Source organism: Prionailurus viverrinus, chromosome E2, assembly GCF_022837055.1.
Source record: "Prionailurus viverrinus isolate Anna chromosome E2, UM_Priviv_1.0, whole genome shotgun sequence".
Lineage (NCBI taxonomy): Eukaryota > Metazoa > Chordata > Mammalia > Carnivora > Felidae > Prionailurus > Prionailurus viverrinus.
The window spans coordinates 37,165,549-37,184,886 of record NC_062575.1 but is presented as its reverse complement, the minus strand read 5'-3'; the positions used below and the strand labels follow the sequence as shown (position 1 = coordinate 37,184,886).

The 19,338-nt window shown below is 35.5% G+C and overlaps 1 protein-coding gene across 1 annotated transcript in view; it reads right to left on the bottom strand.

The window, feature by feature from the left end:
* The window catches only part of ITFG1 (integrin alpha FG-GAP repeat containing 1), a 354,402-nt gene that overhangs the window by 254,831 nt on the left and 80,233 nt on the right, over positions 1–19,338 (bottom strand). Inside the window, exon 7 of the mRNA XM_047834578.1 lies at positions 7,844–7,905. Within this exon, the coding sequence (XP_047690534.1) occupies positions 7,844–7,905 (62 nt within the window). The remainder of the gene's footprint in view (positions 1–7,843; positions 7,906–19,338) is intronic.

Sequence of the window (19,338 nt, the reverse complement as noted above, 5' to 3'; positions counted from 1 at the left end):
AAAAGTTAAAGGGGACAAAAAGCAGTAAAATCAATTATATCCGTAAAAACCAGTCAAGGGACTCATAAAATAAAAGGATGATGGGGCACCTGGGTGGCTCAGTCGGTGAGTGTCCACTTCAACTGAGGTCATGATCTCACTGTTCGTGAGTTTGAGTCCCATGTTGGGTTCTGTGCTGACAGCTCTGAGCCTGGAGTCTGCTTCAGATTCTGTGTCTCCCTCTCTCTGCCCTTCTCCTGCTCACACTGTTTGTCTCTCTCTCTCAAAAAGAAATAAACATTAAAAAAAAAATAGGATGAAATGTATTATGTCATGTACGCAAAACATAGTGGGGGGTGGGGAGTAAAAACTTAGTGCTTTTAGAATGGTTTAAATTTAAGTGACCATCAATTCAATACACAGTATTGTATGCATAAGATGTTATATATAAGCCTAAAGGTAACCATGTAATCAAAAAATTACACAAAAAATATACACAAAAAATAAAGAATAAGTAATCCAAGCATATCACTAAAGAAACCCATCAAACCACCAGGGAAGACAACAAAAGAAGAAAGGAACAGAGAAGAACTACAGAAACAGACATAAAACAAGTAACAAAATGGCAGTAAGTACATACCTATCAATAATTACACTGAATGTAAATGGACTGACTACTGCAACTAAAAGACACAGGATGACAGAATGTGTAGAAAGGCAAGACACAGCTATCTGTTGCCTATAAGAGACTCATTTCAGACCTAAAAACACATGCAGATTGAAAGTAAAGTGAGGAAAACAATTTACCATGCAAATGCAAGTGAAAAGAAAACTGGGGTAGTAAAACTTATATCAAAGAAAAGAGACATTAAATAAAAGACTGTAGGGGTGCCTGGGTGCCTCAGTGGGTTAAGCGTCAGACTCTTGGTTTAGGCTCAGGTCACGATCTCACTGTTTCATGGGTTTGAGTCCTGCATCAGGCTCTGCACTGGCAGCATGGGGCCTGCTTGGGATTCTCTCTCATTCTCTCTCTGACCCTCCCCCACCAGCACTGTGTCAGTTTCTCTCAAAATAAATGAATAAACATTTTATTTTTTATATGAAATTGTCAAATTGGTTTCCATACAACACCCAGTGCTCATCCCAAAAAGTGCCCTCCTCAATGCCCATCACCCACTTTCCCCTTCCCTCCACCCCCCATTAAATAAACTTAAAAAAAAAAAACAAACCCAAAACACAAAGACTGCAACAAGAGACAAAGAAGGGCACTACATAATGATAAAGTGAACAATCCAACAAGAGTATGATACAGCTAATTGTAAATATTTATGTACCCCACATGGTAGTACCTAAATACATAAAGCAAATACTTACAGACATACAGGAAAAATCAACAGGAATACAATAATAGGGAGCTTTAACACCCCACCTACATCAATGGATAGATCATCCAGGTAGAAAATCAACAAAGAAGCAATAGAGTTGAATGACATACTGGATGGACCTACAGCAGTGGAATACTCATTCTTTTCAAGTGCACGTGGACCATTCTCCAGATTAGATTACATACTGGGTCTCAATAAATTCAAATAGACTGGAAGCACATCATGTATCTTTTCTGACTACAACATCATGAAACTAGAAATAAATCACAAGAAAGAATCTGGAAAGGACACAAATACATGGAAGCTAAGTGATATGCTACTAAACAATGAATGGGTCAAGGAAGAAATCAAAGAGAAAATAAAAAAATACTGCAGACAAATGACCATGAAAACACAAGAATCCAAAATGTTGGGGATGTAGCAAAAGCGGTTCTAAGCAGGAAGTTTACAGTAATAGATGCCTCGAGAAAGAAGAAAAATCTCAAATAAGCAACCTAACCTTACACCTAAAGGAGCTAGAAAATAAAAACAAATAAAATCCCAAACCAGTAGAAGGAATTAATAAAGATTAGAGCAGAAGTAAATGAAATAGAGATTAAAAAACAAGAGATCAATGAAACCAGAAGCTGATATATTAAAAAGATCAACAAATATTGATAAATCCTTAGCCAGAGTCATAAAAAAATCAGAAATGAAAGAGGAGTGCATGGCGACATGCAGAAGAGTGAAACTAAACCACTTTCTTAAACCATACACAAAAATGGATGAAAGACCTAAATGCGAGACAGGAAATCATCAAAATCCTAGAAGAGAACACAAGTAGCCACCTCTTTGACTTCGAACACATGAACTTATCAGACATGTCACCAAAGGAAAGGGAAAAAAAAGAAAACATGAACTATTAGGACTTCATCAAGATAAAAAGGACAGCAAAGGAAACAAAACGAAAAGGCAGCCAACGGAATGGGAGACTATATTTGCAAACAACGTATCTGATGAAGGGTTAGTATCAAAATCTACAAAGAACTTACCAAACTGAACACTCCAAAAAACAAACAACTCAGGTATGAAATGGGCAGAAGCCATGAATAGACATTTTCCCAAAGAAGACATTCAGATGGCTGACACATGAAAAGATGCTCAGCATCACTTATCATCAGAGAAATGCAAATCAAAACCATGATGAGATTATCACCACACACTTGTCAGAATGGCTAAAATTAACAACACAAGAGACAACAGGTGTTGACAAGGATGCAGAGAAAGGGGCACCCTCTTGCACTGCTGGTGGGAGCACAAACTGGTGCAGCCATTGTGCAAAACAGTATGGGAGGTTTCTCAAAGAACTAAAAATAGAACTACCTATGATCTAGCAAGTGTACTATTAGGTATTTACCCAAAGGATACAAAAATACAGATTTGAGTAGATGCATGCACCCCAATGTTTTTACAGCAGCAGTATCAACAATAGCCAAACTATGAAAGAGCCCAAATGTCTATTGACTAATGAATACATAAAGAGGATGTAGTATATATATACAATGGAATAGAACTCAACCATCAAAAAGAATGAAATCTTGCAACAATGTGGATGGAGCTAGAAAGTAAAATGCTAAGTGAAATAAGTTAATCAGAGAAAGACAAATACCATATGATTTTACTTGTATGTGGAATTTAAGAAACCAAACAGATGAACAAACAGGAAGCAGAAAAAGGAGAGGGAAACAAACCGCATGAGACAATACCACAAACGATATCTTAATGATAGAGAACAAACTGTGGGTTGAGGGAGGGAACTGGGGGGGACATGGGCTATATGGATGATGAGTATTAAAAGGAGGGCACTTGTTGTGATGACCACTGGGTGTTATATATAAGTGATAAATCACTGAATTCTGCTACTGAAATCAATATTGCAATGTATGTTAACTAAAATTTAAATAATAAAAAGAAATGAAAGAGGAGAAATAACAAGTGATGCCACAGAAATACAAAGGATTATAAGAGAAGAGTGTGTGAAAAATTATATGTCAACAAATTGGACAACCTAGAAGAAATGGCTAAATTCCTAGAAACTATAACTTCTTAAAACTGAATCGGGAAGAAATAGAAAATTTGACCATACCGATTACTAGCAGTGAAATTGAATCAATATCCAAAAAACTCCCAACAAACAGAAGTCCAGAACCAGATGGCTTCACAGATGAATTCTACCAAACATTAAAAGAAGAGTTAATACCTAATCTTCTCAAAACTATTCCAAAAAACAGATGAGAAAGGAAAGCCATCCAATTCATTCTATGAGGCCAGCATTACCCTGATACCAAAACCAGAAAAAGACACTACAAACAATGAAAATTATAGGACACTAACTCTGATGAACATAGATGGAAAGGTCCTCAACAAAATATTAGCAAACTGAATCCAATATACATATAAAATCATTCACCATGATTAAGAGGATTTATTCCAGAGATGCAAGGGTGGTTTAATATTTTCAAAGCAGTTAATATGATATGTCACATTAACAAGAGAAAGGATGAAAACCATGTGATCATATCAGCAAATACACAGCAAGCATTTGAGAATGTACAACATCTATGCAAGATAAAAACTCTTAACAAAGTAGTTTTAGAGGAAACCTACCTCAACAAAATACAAGTCATATACGAAAAACTCATGGGTAATATATGCAATGATGAAATGCTGAGCTTGTCTCTAAGATCAGGAAGAAGACAAGAATATCCAGTCATCACTTTTATTCAACATAGTACTGGAAATCCTAGCCATGGCACTAAGACATCCAAATCATCCAAATTGGTAAGAAGTAAAATTTTCACTATTTGCAGATGATACGTATAGAAAAAAAAAACCCTACTAAAATATGTACCAAAAATCTACTAGAACTTATAAATGAATTCAGTAAAGTCACAGGATATAAAATTAATATACAGACATCTGTTGCATTTACATACCCTAATAATGGAGTAGCAGCAGGAGAAGTTAAGAAAACAATCTTTTACAACTGCACCAAAAATAATAAAATACTTACAAATATACATATCCAAGAAGGTGAATGACATGTACTCCAAAAACTATAAAACTCTGATGAAACAAACTGATGATGACACAAACAAATGGAAAGGTATTCCATGCTTGTGGATTGGAAGACCCACTATTGTTATAATTTCCATTATACAGTCTACAGATTTAATGCAATCCCTATCAAAATACAAATAACATTTATCACATAACTAGAACAAACAATCCTAAATTTGTATGGAATGAAAAAAAGACCCCAAATAGCCAAAGCAATCTTGAGAAAGAAGAAGAAAGCTAGAGATATCACAATCGCAGATTTCAAAATAGAGTACAAAGCTATAGTAATCAAAGCAGTGTGGCACTGGCACAAAAATAAACACATAGATTAATGGAACAGAATATAGTCCAGATATAAACCCACACTTATATGTTCAAGTAAGAATATATAATGGGAAAAAGAAAGTCTCTTCAACAAATGGTATTGTGAAAACTGGACAGCTAAATGCAAAAGAGTGAAACTGACCACCTTCTTACACCATACAGAAAAATTAAATTCAAAACAGTTTAAAGACCTAAATGTGAGACCTGAAACCATAAAATTCCTTGGAAGAAAACATGTGGTAACTGCTTTGACATTGGCTGTAGCAATATTTTTCTAGATATCTCTCCTCAAGCAAGATAGACAAAAGCGAAATTAAACTATTGAGACTATACCAAAAATCAAAAGCTTTTGCACAGTAAAGGAAACCATCACCAAATCAAAAAGGCAACTTACTGAATGGGAGAAGTTATCCAACGGGATATAATAGGAAATGATATCCAAAAAGGGGTTGATATCCAAAATATATAAATACCTTATATAACTCAACATCAAAAAACCCAATAATTTGATTTAAAAATGGGCAGAGGAACTGAATGGACATTTTTCCAAAGAAGAAATAAATGGCCAACTTAAAAGATGTTGAACATCACTAATCATCATGGAAATTAAAATGATCATTAGATCATTTTACACCTGTCAGAATGGTTAAAATAAAAAACGTAAGAAATAACAAGTGTTGGGGCACCTGGGTGGCACAGTCAGTTAAGCATCCGACTTCAGCCAGGTCACGATCTCGCGGTCCGTGAGTTCGAGCCCCGCGTCAGGCTCTGGGCTGATGGCTCAGAGCCTGGAGCCTGTTTCCAAATCTGTGTCTCCCTCTCTCCCTGCCCCTCCCCCGTTCATGTTCTGTCTCTCTCTGTCCCAAAAATAAATAAACGTTGAAAAAAAAAATTAAAAACAAAAAAAAAAGAAATAACAAGTGTTGGCAAAGATGTGGGAAAAAAAAGGAACGCTCTGTGTATTGACTGTAATGCAAATAGATGCAGCTACTGTGGAAAACAGCATAGAAGTTCTTCAAAAAGTTAAAAATAGAATTACCATATGGCCCAAGGATTCCACTCTAGGTATCAACCAAAAGAAAATAAAAGTACTAATTTGAAAAGATATATGCACCCTTATGTTTATTGTATCAGTATTTACAATAGCCAAGATATGGAAGCAACCTAAGTATCCATTCACAGATAAAGAAGAGGTGTTGTATATATGCAATGGAATATTACTCATCCATAAATACAAATGAGATCTTGCCATTTGCAATAATATGGATGACTCTGGAGGGTATAATGATAAAAAACATTAGTCAGAGAAAGACAAATATCATATGATTTTACTCATACGTGGAATTTAAGAAACAAACGCATAAAGAAAATGAGAGAAATTAAAAAATAGCCTCTTTAATATAGAGAACAAACTAGTTGCCAGAGGGGAGGTGGGTGAGGGGATGCCTGACATAGATAAAGGGGATTAACAGTACAATTATCCTGATAAGCACTTAGAAGTGTACAGAGTTGCTGAATCATCATACTGTACACCTGAAATGAACATAACACTGAATGTTAATTATACTTAAATTAAAAAAAAAATCTAACCTAGGGCAAAAGAAAATCAGCCTAGGCTGAGAGGATATCAAACAGTTAAAAGTATTTCATAATTTTATTACACCTTATATTTATGTGCAATGAGGCTTTTTGTCCTCCATATGGATATAAATTAATCAAAATGATTGATTTTCTCATATCTAATACCTCAAGATTCACTTTAGGTATTGTTTTCAAGGCCACCTAAAAAACAAATATCCCCCAGCAGTGGGAGATTTAATTTATAGTAATAATTAAGTATATAACAATCATATTTCTAATATCAGTAGAAGAAATATAATTAATTTTTTAAAAAGTAAAGAAAAATAAATTGTTCTGGTTTAGTTATATTTCTCACTTTTCCCATGTTAAGAAAAAAGAAGGATCAAGTTGTTTACTGTAGAAGTAGCATTTAGAAGTCCTGCTCTTATCTACACATAGCTTCTCCACTCATCCTAGTTTCCTTCTATGAAGAAATTTGAGTCATGACCAACATCAATTACTATGCTTTACTTGAAGGCTAATAATGAACTTCCTTCCACAAACTTGTACTGTACATTTTTTGAGATATGCTTATTTTCCATCCATATTTAATAAAAAATGTAAAATGTTATGGGTTTAATTTGAATTGAATAAAACACAATCATCAGTAAATAGATGAGAAATTGAGAGATCTAAAATTACAATTTGTTAAGTGTCTACTGGGTACCTGGCACTTCACACACATTGTTTCATTTAATCTTCACTTTCACATTACATGAAGCAGACACTCTTATTCTCGTTTTGCATATGAGGAAAGTCAGGTTCAATACTTGACCATTACTTGATGAAAGTCAGTTGGCCAATTTGGCCCGTCCTCAAATCCTGTCTTCTGTTACATAGCATGAAATTCAATTTTAAGACTTAGAGTGTTCTATTCTTCATTAATTAATATTTCATACAATCTACATCAAGCTAAAAGTAAAATAAAATAAAATCATCAGTTTGGGAGTCTTCTACTTGCAATTAAAAATATATATATATTGGGAAAGACTCCTTAATCCTGGTCAAGTTGGCAGTCAGTTTAGTGTGTGTTGTTCTTATTATTTTATATAAGCCTGAAGGCAAGGAGGAAAAATTAGTCTTTTAAAAAAGGGTTTTTTTCAATAAACCATCATGCTGACAAATTAAATGATAGTAACCTCTCTCAACAGCTGACAGCCTAGCAGGGGCCCTGTTAACATTCACATTAGGGCAGACTGATTGGTTTAATTGGCAGTCATGCCTAAAAACCTGCAGAGGAATTGATGCTGAATGAATCATTTCCTTCAGCAATATTCAGCAGTTTGAATGCAGCAATGCAACCAAAGGCTCTTAAAGTTGTTCTATTTATTGTTGAAACCAACCAACCAAGTGATTACTTTCATTTTATTTTCTAAAATTGTGTGCTTTTACTGAAAGCCATCATTTAAAAATGCTTCAAAGAAAAGACTTCTTACCACATTTTCCCATATCTCAAACTGGAAGGTACTAGAGGCAGACAATGTCGTGAGGAACAAATCTAGAAGGAAAATAATAGAATTGTAAGTGTTGTTACTGATGTGTACATTTAAAACAGGAAGAAATGCAATACATAAAAATAGTTAATACAGCTGTACTTAAACATATTTTAAACTATATTTTAAGGAGCTTGATCCCATCAAAGAAAGCAAGCAGATGATCCTGTACTTGTAAATTAAGGAAAATGTATTTAAAGGGTGAATTTGGTGTTAATGCTTCAAAAGCATTCTTTCTTTCTTTTTAAAATATTTATTTATATTTTGGGAGAGAGAGAGAGAGAGAGAGAGAGAGAGAGAGAGAGAGAGAGAGAAAATGGACAGGAGAGGGGCAGAGAGTGAGGGGGACAGAGGATCTGAAGCAGGCTCTGCGCTAATGGTAGAAGCCTGATGCGGGGCTCAAACTTTGAACTCACGAACCATGAGATCATTACCTGAGCTGAAGTCAGATGCTTAATCGACTGAGCCATCCAGGTGCCCAAAGCATTCTTTATTTTTAAGAGTGGTTATGCCATAAGAGGCTCTTAAATACAGAGAACAAACTGAGGGTTGATGGGGGGTGGGAGCAGGGAAAGTGGGTGATGGGCATTGAGGAGGGCACTTGTTAGGATGAGCACTGGGTGTTGTATGGAAGCCAATTTGACAATAAATTATATTAAAATTTTTTTAAAGTTAAAAAATAATAAAAATTTTCATTTTTGAATTAAAAAAAATAAGAGTGGCCATGCATACTAACCTTTTTACGACACACATTTTTAGGTTAAGGTAGACTATATTAAAAAAAATATTCTAGTCAGAATCACATTGTGCTTTCTCAACTTAAAAGCTATGTTTCCTTATATGTCATAGCTGGGTTTCAGAATTATTTTAAATAACAGTATTTTAGCACAAAAATCTTTAGTGCTCATGTTAGATGAACACCAAATTATATTCAAATTTTGAACAGAATTGTCCTTATATATAGTCCAACTAAACAAAACTGTTTTATTGGAAAGTGCAAGATTTTAATAAAATTTATTGAAGAATAGGTTGACAGTCAAATCTAACATCCTATTAACAAAGGTCAGGTGAACTGCAAATCTATTCTAGTGCAGTATTTATTATATTTGCATAATGACAATTTTACTTAGTGAATATACAAAATTTCAAAATGATGAGTTGACTCAGGAATATTAAAATAACATTATTCTTCTATGCTTTAAAAATGGGAATTAACTCAGTGATATGCAGACCATGACTATTTTAAAGAAATGTTTTTTTCTTTTTTTTGCACCATTAAATACGTTTAAGAGAAATATCCTTCACATTTTAATGTGTTTTCTGTACAGCTTTCATATGAATTTCATGAAGCTAATTTATATAATAGTTATAATAATAATTTTCATAGAATCCCCAAAAAACTAAGGAATATTCTTCACTGTGAGAATTTGTTATACTCAAACTCCTGATTCCAAGTAAGTGGAACTATTCTTTATGTCAATGTTTCTCTCTGTGTTTATTTTTACACTAAGATGCTTTGCCTGTGGACATACAAATGTAGTCTTTAATGAAGGTAATTTCATTACTCCATCAAACATACACTCCCAGTGAGTGTCTATTTCCAGACTCATTTAGGAAAAATCCCATAGAATACCTGAGATTTGTGAGATGATATACCTACAGCCAACATGCTCTCTTCCTTCCATATACCCTCCACATTACCATCAGCATGATGAAAAATCAGAAGTGCAAATTTGATCTCATTCCTTCTCCTCCAGGATCTCTTCTCCCCCTGTGAAAAAGGCCTACTTACCTAAGCTTCCATGCTCATGTCCTGCTACTCCCTTACATGAAACTGACTCTCTGTAGTACCCTTTTACATCATAGCCATCTGGTATCCCCACCATTCCTGAGGCCATTCTTCTCTCTAGGCACAGCTTTCCCTCCATTGTTATTCCACTATGATATCCGTCAAGGGTTATTACAAGATACCATGATATTTAGATTTCACATCTGTCTTTCCTGAGCTGCTTGAAGGAGGAGTCATGCCTAACTGGTTTTTATCTTTGTGGTTCCTATGCGCTTGGAAACAACATGTGCTCAAACGACTGTTTAATAATTAAATGATACCATATATATCTGTACATATACCACTGTATACAGTGTGTGTGTGTATAAATATACATATATAGTTATATATATATAGTTATATATATATTGAATCATTTAGTTATTCAATATATATAGTGGTTCTTGCAAATACAAAAACTAAACTAGAAATAGTTACTCTATTGCCTTTTTAAAGAGTCTTGGGAAAAGAATGGTCTTCTGTTAAAGCATTTCATTAAAATTAAGTATGACTGATTATAGTGACTACAGTCTTAAAAATGTTTAAAAGCTGTTAATTTTTATATTATCTGAAAAGGTGGGTGATCAGGTTAAGGAAGTGATTAGGGATTAACAGCCACAGAGATTTCTAAGAATCACTAAGAGCCATGTCAGTGCAAGCTCTGAGCTATTTGAAAGACATAAAAAAAGGGATAATTATGCTATTATTATATAACAGAGGTGAATTTGTTCAAACAGAAAGCATTACACTGTTGAAATTCTTAATGCATTTGAGAATAGATGAGAAGTCATCTTTCTGATGAGGGATCATAGACTTGTGGCCTTGATAAACCAGTTAGCTTTGTTGGATTGGAAGAGCTATTTCATTACCATGAATGGCCATGCAGGGATATTTAGAAGGGAGGGGTGGATGGTTACCAGCAACCTCTCATCATTCCTGGAAAAATAACACAAAATGTTTTCTTTTTTTTTTTTTTCTGTTGGTGTTGCACTTGTCTCAATATATTTGTATAAAAGGTTATAACTTAAGAGCTTTTTGCTCTTTCATTCATAGTTAGAAAATTGAACAACTATAACCACAATTTTTGCTGATTCTATTTTCATAGCTTCATGGGGTATTTATTAAGATTTTGGGATACAGTAAAGTGAGATGAAGGATTAGAAGTACCTTGTAAAACAGATTTAAAAAAATCTTTTCCCTATTCAATTGTATAAAAAAGGTTATAGGAAAAATAAATGATTCATTAGGTGGAGAAAAAGAGAAAATTATTAACAATTCAATATGAAGAATCACCTCTGACTCTGAATGAAATGAGAACGAAATAATAGCTAGAAAAAAATTTTAGTCAACAAAGCAACAAAGTTCTCACCCTCCTACATGGTTGAGAGTAATCCACACAATGTAATGAAAGGTAATGTTCCCAATGAAACTGTAGTGGGTGCTGTGACATGCCAACCAGGTCCCCTCTTAGGATGAAGGACTTATTACTGCTGGAAATGCTACTGGAAGACAGCCCTTTGTAGTCGCCCTTTCTGGAACACCTTTGGGTGAAAAGACCTACTCTGCCAAACGTTGTAGCCTGATCTGCATCCAATAACTAATCAGTTCAGAGAAATAAAGGCTAGACCCTCTCACCAGAACTCAGGACAACTCTTCAGGGCCACTGCACATTCAGAAGCCCAAGGTCAGTTGAGGCTTTTATTGACACTAAATCATGGCCCAACTCTGCTTCCTTCCCTTTTCCTCCAGCAGTACCAACTACCAGAGCAGTCCCTAAAATTAAACTTCTTGCACACTAGTTTCCATCTCAGAGCCTACATCCTAGGAAATGCAATCTACAACAACTGATACCAAGAGATCTGAGAAAGCAGATACTAAGATTTTGGAGTTGGATCACCTAACAAGGGACTGCCAATAAGGATTCTTTCACAGGGGTAAGCAGTGCACAGATGGCCATACTATCTTTTACTGGTATTATTGGGATGGTATTCTAGTGGAAAGGAATGCACTAGAGGGTGTGATCATTCAGGCTTTTTGAGAAAAAGGGGTAAATACTAACCGGAAGGACAGTGGAATTAGATAGGTGTTGCTAAGCTTACCTGAGGAAATACAGGAGAGACCAAAGGCTAACAATGACTGCTCACAAATTAAAAGCTATGTGTGAAAGCCAGAGGGCCTCTTGGGTAGCATCTAAAGAGGTTCTCATCTCCTGCAGTAGGAGGGCAAACATGGAATGAAGACCAAGACCAGGATTTAATGGTAAGAGTAAAAGAGCTCCCAAGAAGGTTAAATTCTCAACCTAAGCAGGTCTTAACCTTAAGCAAGGTTAGGGCCCTACTTAGGAAAGAATGATACTTGTTTCATGGATTAGGAACTGTTAAAGGCTCCTATTTGAAAATGATGAAGTTTCTCCTAAATGCTAGTGTTCTCCCTTGTTTAAAGATGATGGAGAAGATTCTGCTGCCATTGAGCAACATGCTTCCCACTTCCTACAGTCTGTCTCATCTTCTCTCCTGGCCACTATGCCAAAAAGTGGGGTTAAATTACAAAATAATCTGTCCAGGAATGGGATAGACATGAAAAGGAAAAAGAACTACAGCCTGAATTAAGTCCAGGACCTAGCTAACATTTAGTGGTAGGAGCCAGGACAGTATGCATGAGACTATACTCTGAGAGTGCTTGATCAAGATGGGGTAAAGGGTGGGGCAGGGAGTGGAGTATGGGGTGCAGCAGAATAAAGAGTTGGGGACAAGGTGACTACATTGGATCGCTTCCATCCTAGAAGAGGCAGCAATTCACTTTATAGGAGTAGACCATACTTTGGATCTGGATTTGCCTTTCCTGTCTTGGAAGCTAATTTTTAAAATGCTAATAGAAACAGTATGATGATAGCTGACATCACTGGTACTCACTTGAAGAAATAATGTTTAACAAAAGATCACATCATGAGTTAGTGAAAAATTCAGGACATAAACCCCAAACTCAATTAAATCCTTTTTCATTAGAATCTTGTAACAAGTAAAATAGTGAAACTATTCAATGCACATGCATTCTTCTCCAGAAAACACAGACTCATAGTCAAGTAAGTGTGTACAAAAACATCAAATGGTATTGCTTCAATTATCTCCATTCACAGCTTGAAAGGAGTAAGCTACTGCATTTTTAAACATTGCCAAGTGCAGTGCAGTCTTCTTTTCAAATGAAAAGGCTTCTGGTTAAAGTTGGCATCAAAAGGAAGCCCACTTAGGAGTTTTAAAAACTTAAATTGGAAGTTTCACTATGCAAACTAAACCATGTTAGGAAAATTCCGAAGTTTTATGACTGTGATTAAAGTTTAAAGTTAGATGGTAATGGGCACCTAACACCCTTTCGATATACTATGTATGATATGAAGGAAGAGGTTAAAAACTGTAATTTCTGGCACTGTACCCTTTCAGGGTTAAGTCTTGATGGTTTAAAAACATATTTTGGTGGAAATGTTTAAAAAGTATTCATAATGTCATTTAGACTTCCTGCATGAAGAAACTCTCCTTGAATAGTGAAAGTCACCATATTTCCAAAGGAGTATATATTATGGTTCATTTGGAAAAATATAGTTAATAAAACAGTTTTAGTATTTCCTGGAAGCATCACATCAGATATTTCCACAAAGAATGGTTCAAAGCAATATCATAGTTTCTGCTGTTTCAATGCTTGAGCCAGGACATACTAAGCTCATGTTTACATCTGTTCTATAATACTGTCCGGTATTTCTCAGGCCTGGTTATAGCAAAGATCAGCATAAGAGTGTAGAATAAAAACAGATTTCCCCTGCTTCCACTTGTTCAAAGAAAAGCACACTGAAAGCCACATGACAGCTGAAATTGTGAAGACAAATGAGCTCTTCCCCTTCCCAGCAGCAGTTTGCACTCTGTGGTTCCGAGGTCATCAACTTACACACTGTTAGGCACGATGCCCCAAATTAAATAAGTTAGCAGGCCCTAGTACAACCAAGATGATCAAATGCCCCACTTTTAACACCTGAGACTATATTGGTCTCAGGATGGATGATACAGTGGGAAGTAGGAGACCTAAAAGAAGTAACAAGCGCCTATCACTGACCAGAGGACAGCAACTAATTAGCTCCAGGCAATGGCAGGTATGGAAATATGGTTTTCTTAAATATGAAAAAGTGTATTTTAAAAATATTGATCTAATTCAAAATATTTTAAGCAGTAGAGGCACAAAATCAGAAACATGTCTGCAGACTCCAGTTTCAGCCACAGGTACTAGATTGAAACCTTTGATAGATGACTGCTTTGCTTATATATCTGTTTACACAGAAGCAACCGCCTTCCTATATTTCCCTATATCAAATAATACTGCCAAATCATATTCTGTACCGATGCAATAATTTAATAAGACATGAGGAAGCTGTTTAAATGGGTGTCCATTCACAAGACAATGTTCTTAGGAAAAAGTATACATTTCTAGGAATCATTTTTCAATTTTTTAAGTTCATAACCTTTTATCTGGACTTCCCTTTCTTTTTCCTATACTGAAACACTGGGCCCCATATGAAGATTCACTATACTTAGCAGAGAGCTCTGACTACCTCCAATTTAAGAGTATGTACACAAGATAACAGAAAGACTTAGCACACTCTGGAACATAGCAACACATTGTAAGAGTGGAAGCCCAAAATCATGGGTAAACAATAAACAACTCCTGCCCACCTTCCCTCGTCAGTGAAATCTTTGCCAGAAGTACTTTTGTTGTAAGGAAAGAAAGAAAGAAAAAAAACCTTGAATTTATTTATTTCAGATTGTGTAGGAACACAAAAATCTCAGGTGAAAAAAATAAACTTGAAGTAATAGGCTGCTGGCAACAAATGATGAGAGAGGCCTAGTAAGCACCCTGAAATTGAATGTTTAAGGGGATTATAATTTGCCTTTGACGAGGATTATTAACAAATGAAGATATATTTTACTTACATTTTTTACCACAGGATATTTGTTTTTCAGAACTTGCATGTTGAATATTTAAGAGAAATGTGCTCAAGGTAATTATGATAAGTTAATAATAAGTCTTAGCAATGTTCTGAATTTTAGTGTTTTATACATATATTTCAGTTGAAGTCACGTTATTTCCTCTACTCCTAAGAGGTCAGGGTCTTAAAAGAATCCAAGAGAGTGTGCAGTTTTAATGTTTTAAATCTTATGTTTCTATGGGTGAACAGACATTATGATTCAAAATTCCAATATGAGAAGACACTTCATCTTCTAGAAGAGTTCTCTATGTTTCAGAAGGTAAAGAATTCATTAGAGATGATAATACTTAATGATGGAAAGAACTGGAGAACAAGAACCTGGCATTAATCACCACTAAGATTTTCAGATTTTCTATCAACTGTCATTAAAGTAAATTTGAAATGAATGTTTTATAACACAAATCTTAGAACTGCATTTGGCCTGATGTTTTTTCTCAGGGCTATGACATCAACCTGCATCCACCTGACTTATACAATAAGGCAATCTACTTCCATTAGTCCTTTTATTCCAAAATCCTGGGCCTTTCTTATCACATCCACTTGTCTCATTTACAAATTTATGAAGATGTCATAGTTGCTAATTATTCAACAGTTGCCTACACAGCACTTACATGACATGTTGGAATTTTGAGTACTTATTTCCTCTGAATAAAAAGATTAAGCTACAGATGTTGGTGAGGATGTGGAGAAAGGAGATCCCTCTTACACTGTTGGTGGGAATGCAAACTGGTGCAGCCACTCTGAAAAACAGTATGGAGGTTCCTCAAAAAGTTAAAAATAGACCTGCCCTATGATCCAGCAATTGTAGTACTGTGTATTTACCCAAAGGATATGAAAATATTGTTTCAAGGGATACATGCACCCTGATGTTTATAGCAACATTATCAACAATAGCCAAGGTATAGAAAGAGCTCAAATGTCCATCAACTGAAGAATAAAGAAGTTGTGGTATATATATACACAATGGAATATATTACTCAGCCATCAAAAAATAAAATTTTGCCATTTGCAATGATATGAACTGAGCTAGAGAGTATTATGCTCAGTAAGTTAGAGAAACACAAATACCGTATGATTTCAGTCATATGTGGAATTTAAAAAACAAAACAAATGAACATAGAGGTAAAAAAGAGAGAGGCAAATCATAAAATAGACTCTGAACTATAGAGAATAATGAAGGGGAGGGGAGGTGGGTTGGGGGTGGGCTCAATGGGTAATGGGTATTAAGGAGGGCACTTGTGATGAGCACTGTGTGTCATACGTAAGTGATGAATCACTAAATTTTACTGAAACTAGTATTAAGCTGTATGTTAACCAACTGGAATTTCAATAAAAGCTAAAAAAAAAAAAACAACTTATGTGTAGAAGCATAAAGAAAAAAATATTGTGTGTCAGTCTATAATGATGTTAAAGGACCTTTAAAGGACCACAAATATATCCTTTATAGATTTTTGTCTCCTGAGTTATATCATTTTTAACAGAATTCTTAATTTTCGCTACACAATGGGCTTCTCCTACTCAGGGGGTTTGGGTTAGAGAAGAAACCTCAGTTTTGCTCACAAAAACAGTTGCTAGACATTTAAAATCAAATTCAACTTGAAAGTAATTTAATTCTCAAGTGGCATGATTCAATCAAGGTGATGAATGCTCTAAAATTTATGAGTGGAAGCTGTTGATCTCTCTAATAATGGCTATGTCAGACTGAACTGCAAAACACAATACATATGGTCAGAAGAGTTCATCAGATTATTCCTCTTGTAAATCCATGTGTAGTACAGTTTACCATACAAAAGGAATTATTTGAAATGCTCATAGTCACTCAAAGGCAAACTTCTAACAGTAGGCAGTTATGCCCCATCCCATTTAGGAACTCTTCAATTGTGTGCCAGCTTCTCTTCTTACCTGGTCCCAGTCTCTTTCTTATAGGGATTTTTTTTCTTTAAGTTTATTAATTAATTTTGAGACAGAGCAAGTGAGTGAAAGTGGGGGTGGGGCAGAGAGAGAATCCCAAGCAGGCTGTGCACTGAAAGTGCAGGGTTCGAACTCATGAACTGCAAGATCATGACCTGAGCTGAAGTCAGATGCTTGACCAACTGAGCCACCCAGGGGCCCCCATCCTAGTCTCCTTCAAAGCACCACAGAAGACCTTTCTGCAAACTAGAATAACAGTGACCCTCATGAGAGAATTCATTTATATGTTTTCTATGCATCACATTTCTGGAACATATTAGATGGGAATACTTTTGCTAAATATAGAGCAGTGTGGTGATAAAATGCTTAAAGTGTAACAAATTCCAGTAAGTTGGAAAAAGTAAAGTAAAGCATTAACCTCTCTGGGCTTCATTTCCTTGCCTATAAAATGATGTGGTTAAACTAAATGATCTTTAAGATTTCTTTCATATCATATCCACCCACTTGTTCAACATCTTTTGAGCACCTCTGATACACTTGGGACTTAATTAGGTATTAGATAAACACAAAGGGGGCGTACTCCTTACTTTTGAGGAACTTGTCTGTGGGGGAGACAGATGTAGAAAGACAAATAACGTCTGGTGATGGCTGTGCTAGAATTATACATGTGTACCATGGGAACTGAGTTGACAGAGATACTCACTGACTGCTTAGATGAATTTGGGGAGGGCTTCACTGAGAAGGTGACATTTGTATGGTCAGAAACTTAACAGGTAATTACTTTTAGAAGTTACAATACTCACATCAGTGAAGTGCTAACATTACCAACACATGATGTTTTATTGTATTAAAACTCCTCATATATGGAATAAGTTAAAACCAAACAATCAGATAATTAAAAAAATTCAAGTTAAAGCAATTAAAATAATGAGACATACAACCCTCTCTTATTCAGAAACAAGTATTAGGTAAAGCTTATATTACTGACATAACATACATACTAAGTATGCTTGATAATTACAAAAATTGCTTATATACCCATTCCAGCTATACAAAATCTGAAGTTAATGGTAATTCTGAGAAGTAAATAATTTCCTCAAGATTATGGAATTTGATTAAAATAGTATCCAAATCTCACGTGTGACATTACAAATGTATTTGTGAAGTAGAAACAAGCACTGTAGGGAGTAAACATAAAAATTAAATGTACATTAAATGCATTAAAGCTTCCTTTCAAATAGCTACATGAAATAATTTTAAAAACTTTATGTTAGCTCCAAAAGTACATATTTAGTGATATGGAAAGTGGACAGTTGTAATGCAAATAGTAAACTTTACGGTGTCTATTAAACCTCTAATTAACCTTCTTTTAAGTATGTCTTCTCTGCCCATTGTAATAGCAGAATGTTATTTATAGGTCATGTTAAGAGTGTTCACATCAGTAAGGAGAGAGTTAACCTTTCTTTTTTAATGTTAAAGGGCCTTACATGAGAATCAGAACTTCATTATTTAAAACTGAAAACCTAATTAAAACACTGTCAAAATTAAGAAAAGGAAAGGCTTGTTAAGCCAGATAGGAAAGTTCTAATGATGCTTTGTAAATTTATCATATTTACTTACAGAATAATCTCTAACATGACAGAATCCCATATAACATCATTATAAACTTTATCCTGAAAAAGCCCCACCAGAAAAAGCAAACAACAAAATTCAAGGCCATAGGCTTAAACAAAAACCACGGTCTGGCATTATGATGGACTCCTTAAGGTTGGCAAATGCCTACTAAATGTGAAAGTTCCATCTCTGGATCACAGCATGAGGAGGTAGTGTCACAGACCTGCTCCCCAGCAAAACAAGCAGGGAAAAAAACCCAGGGGTAAAAATCATTTAAAAAACCCACAGCTACTGAAAGTCTCTGGACATTGTTATAAAAAACCATTAGCAGATGGAGAAACATCTCATAAAAAAAATATACTAAAACTCAATAAGAATAGTGAGATCTGTGGCATCTGAACCACAACCAGCTCTTTCCCTTCCCATCCTAGGTCAGTGTGACAGAAAACTCTGCTATAGGCAGGTATGGAGCCAAAACAGAGGGTTCCCTTTCTCCCCAGCTACCAAACAATCTATTCCTCTATACCAATTTATTCTTCTAGAGTAATCAAGGGTTGTGGTATGTTCTTGGGAGGGGCAGGTGCCAGTATTTTTTTTTTTACCTCTCCCAGCAATTGTTCCAGAGGCTAAATTTCAAGTGAGAATAGCTGAGATGTCAGGGGATCTCTTTTCAACTTGGCCTCCTCCTTAGGAGAATCTTCCCAAGGCAGAGCACATTTAAAATAGTGGTGCTCTGATCACCTGCACCACAGCTCATTTGTAGGGTGTTGGTTCTATGCTAGAGAGGTAAGCCAAGAGGATCAGAAGCTACCATCCTCAACCTGTGCTCTGCTCCTAAAGCAGGTATGTCACTTGCAGAATCACTGTCTTGGCTCCCAACTCTGGAGCCATGGCTCAAAGGTTTTACCTAGGAGGAGAGGCAGGAGGCACACAGAGAGCTCCCAAGCTCTTGTCTAAAAAACTGACTTTATTTGAAACAGAAAGTTGGGAAGTTCAAGCCTAAGGGCACACTCAAAACCAATGAAAAAAAGCAATTAAGAGTAGGCTATCAGTCTT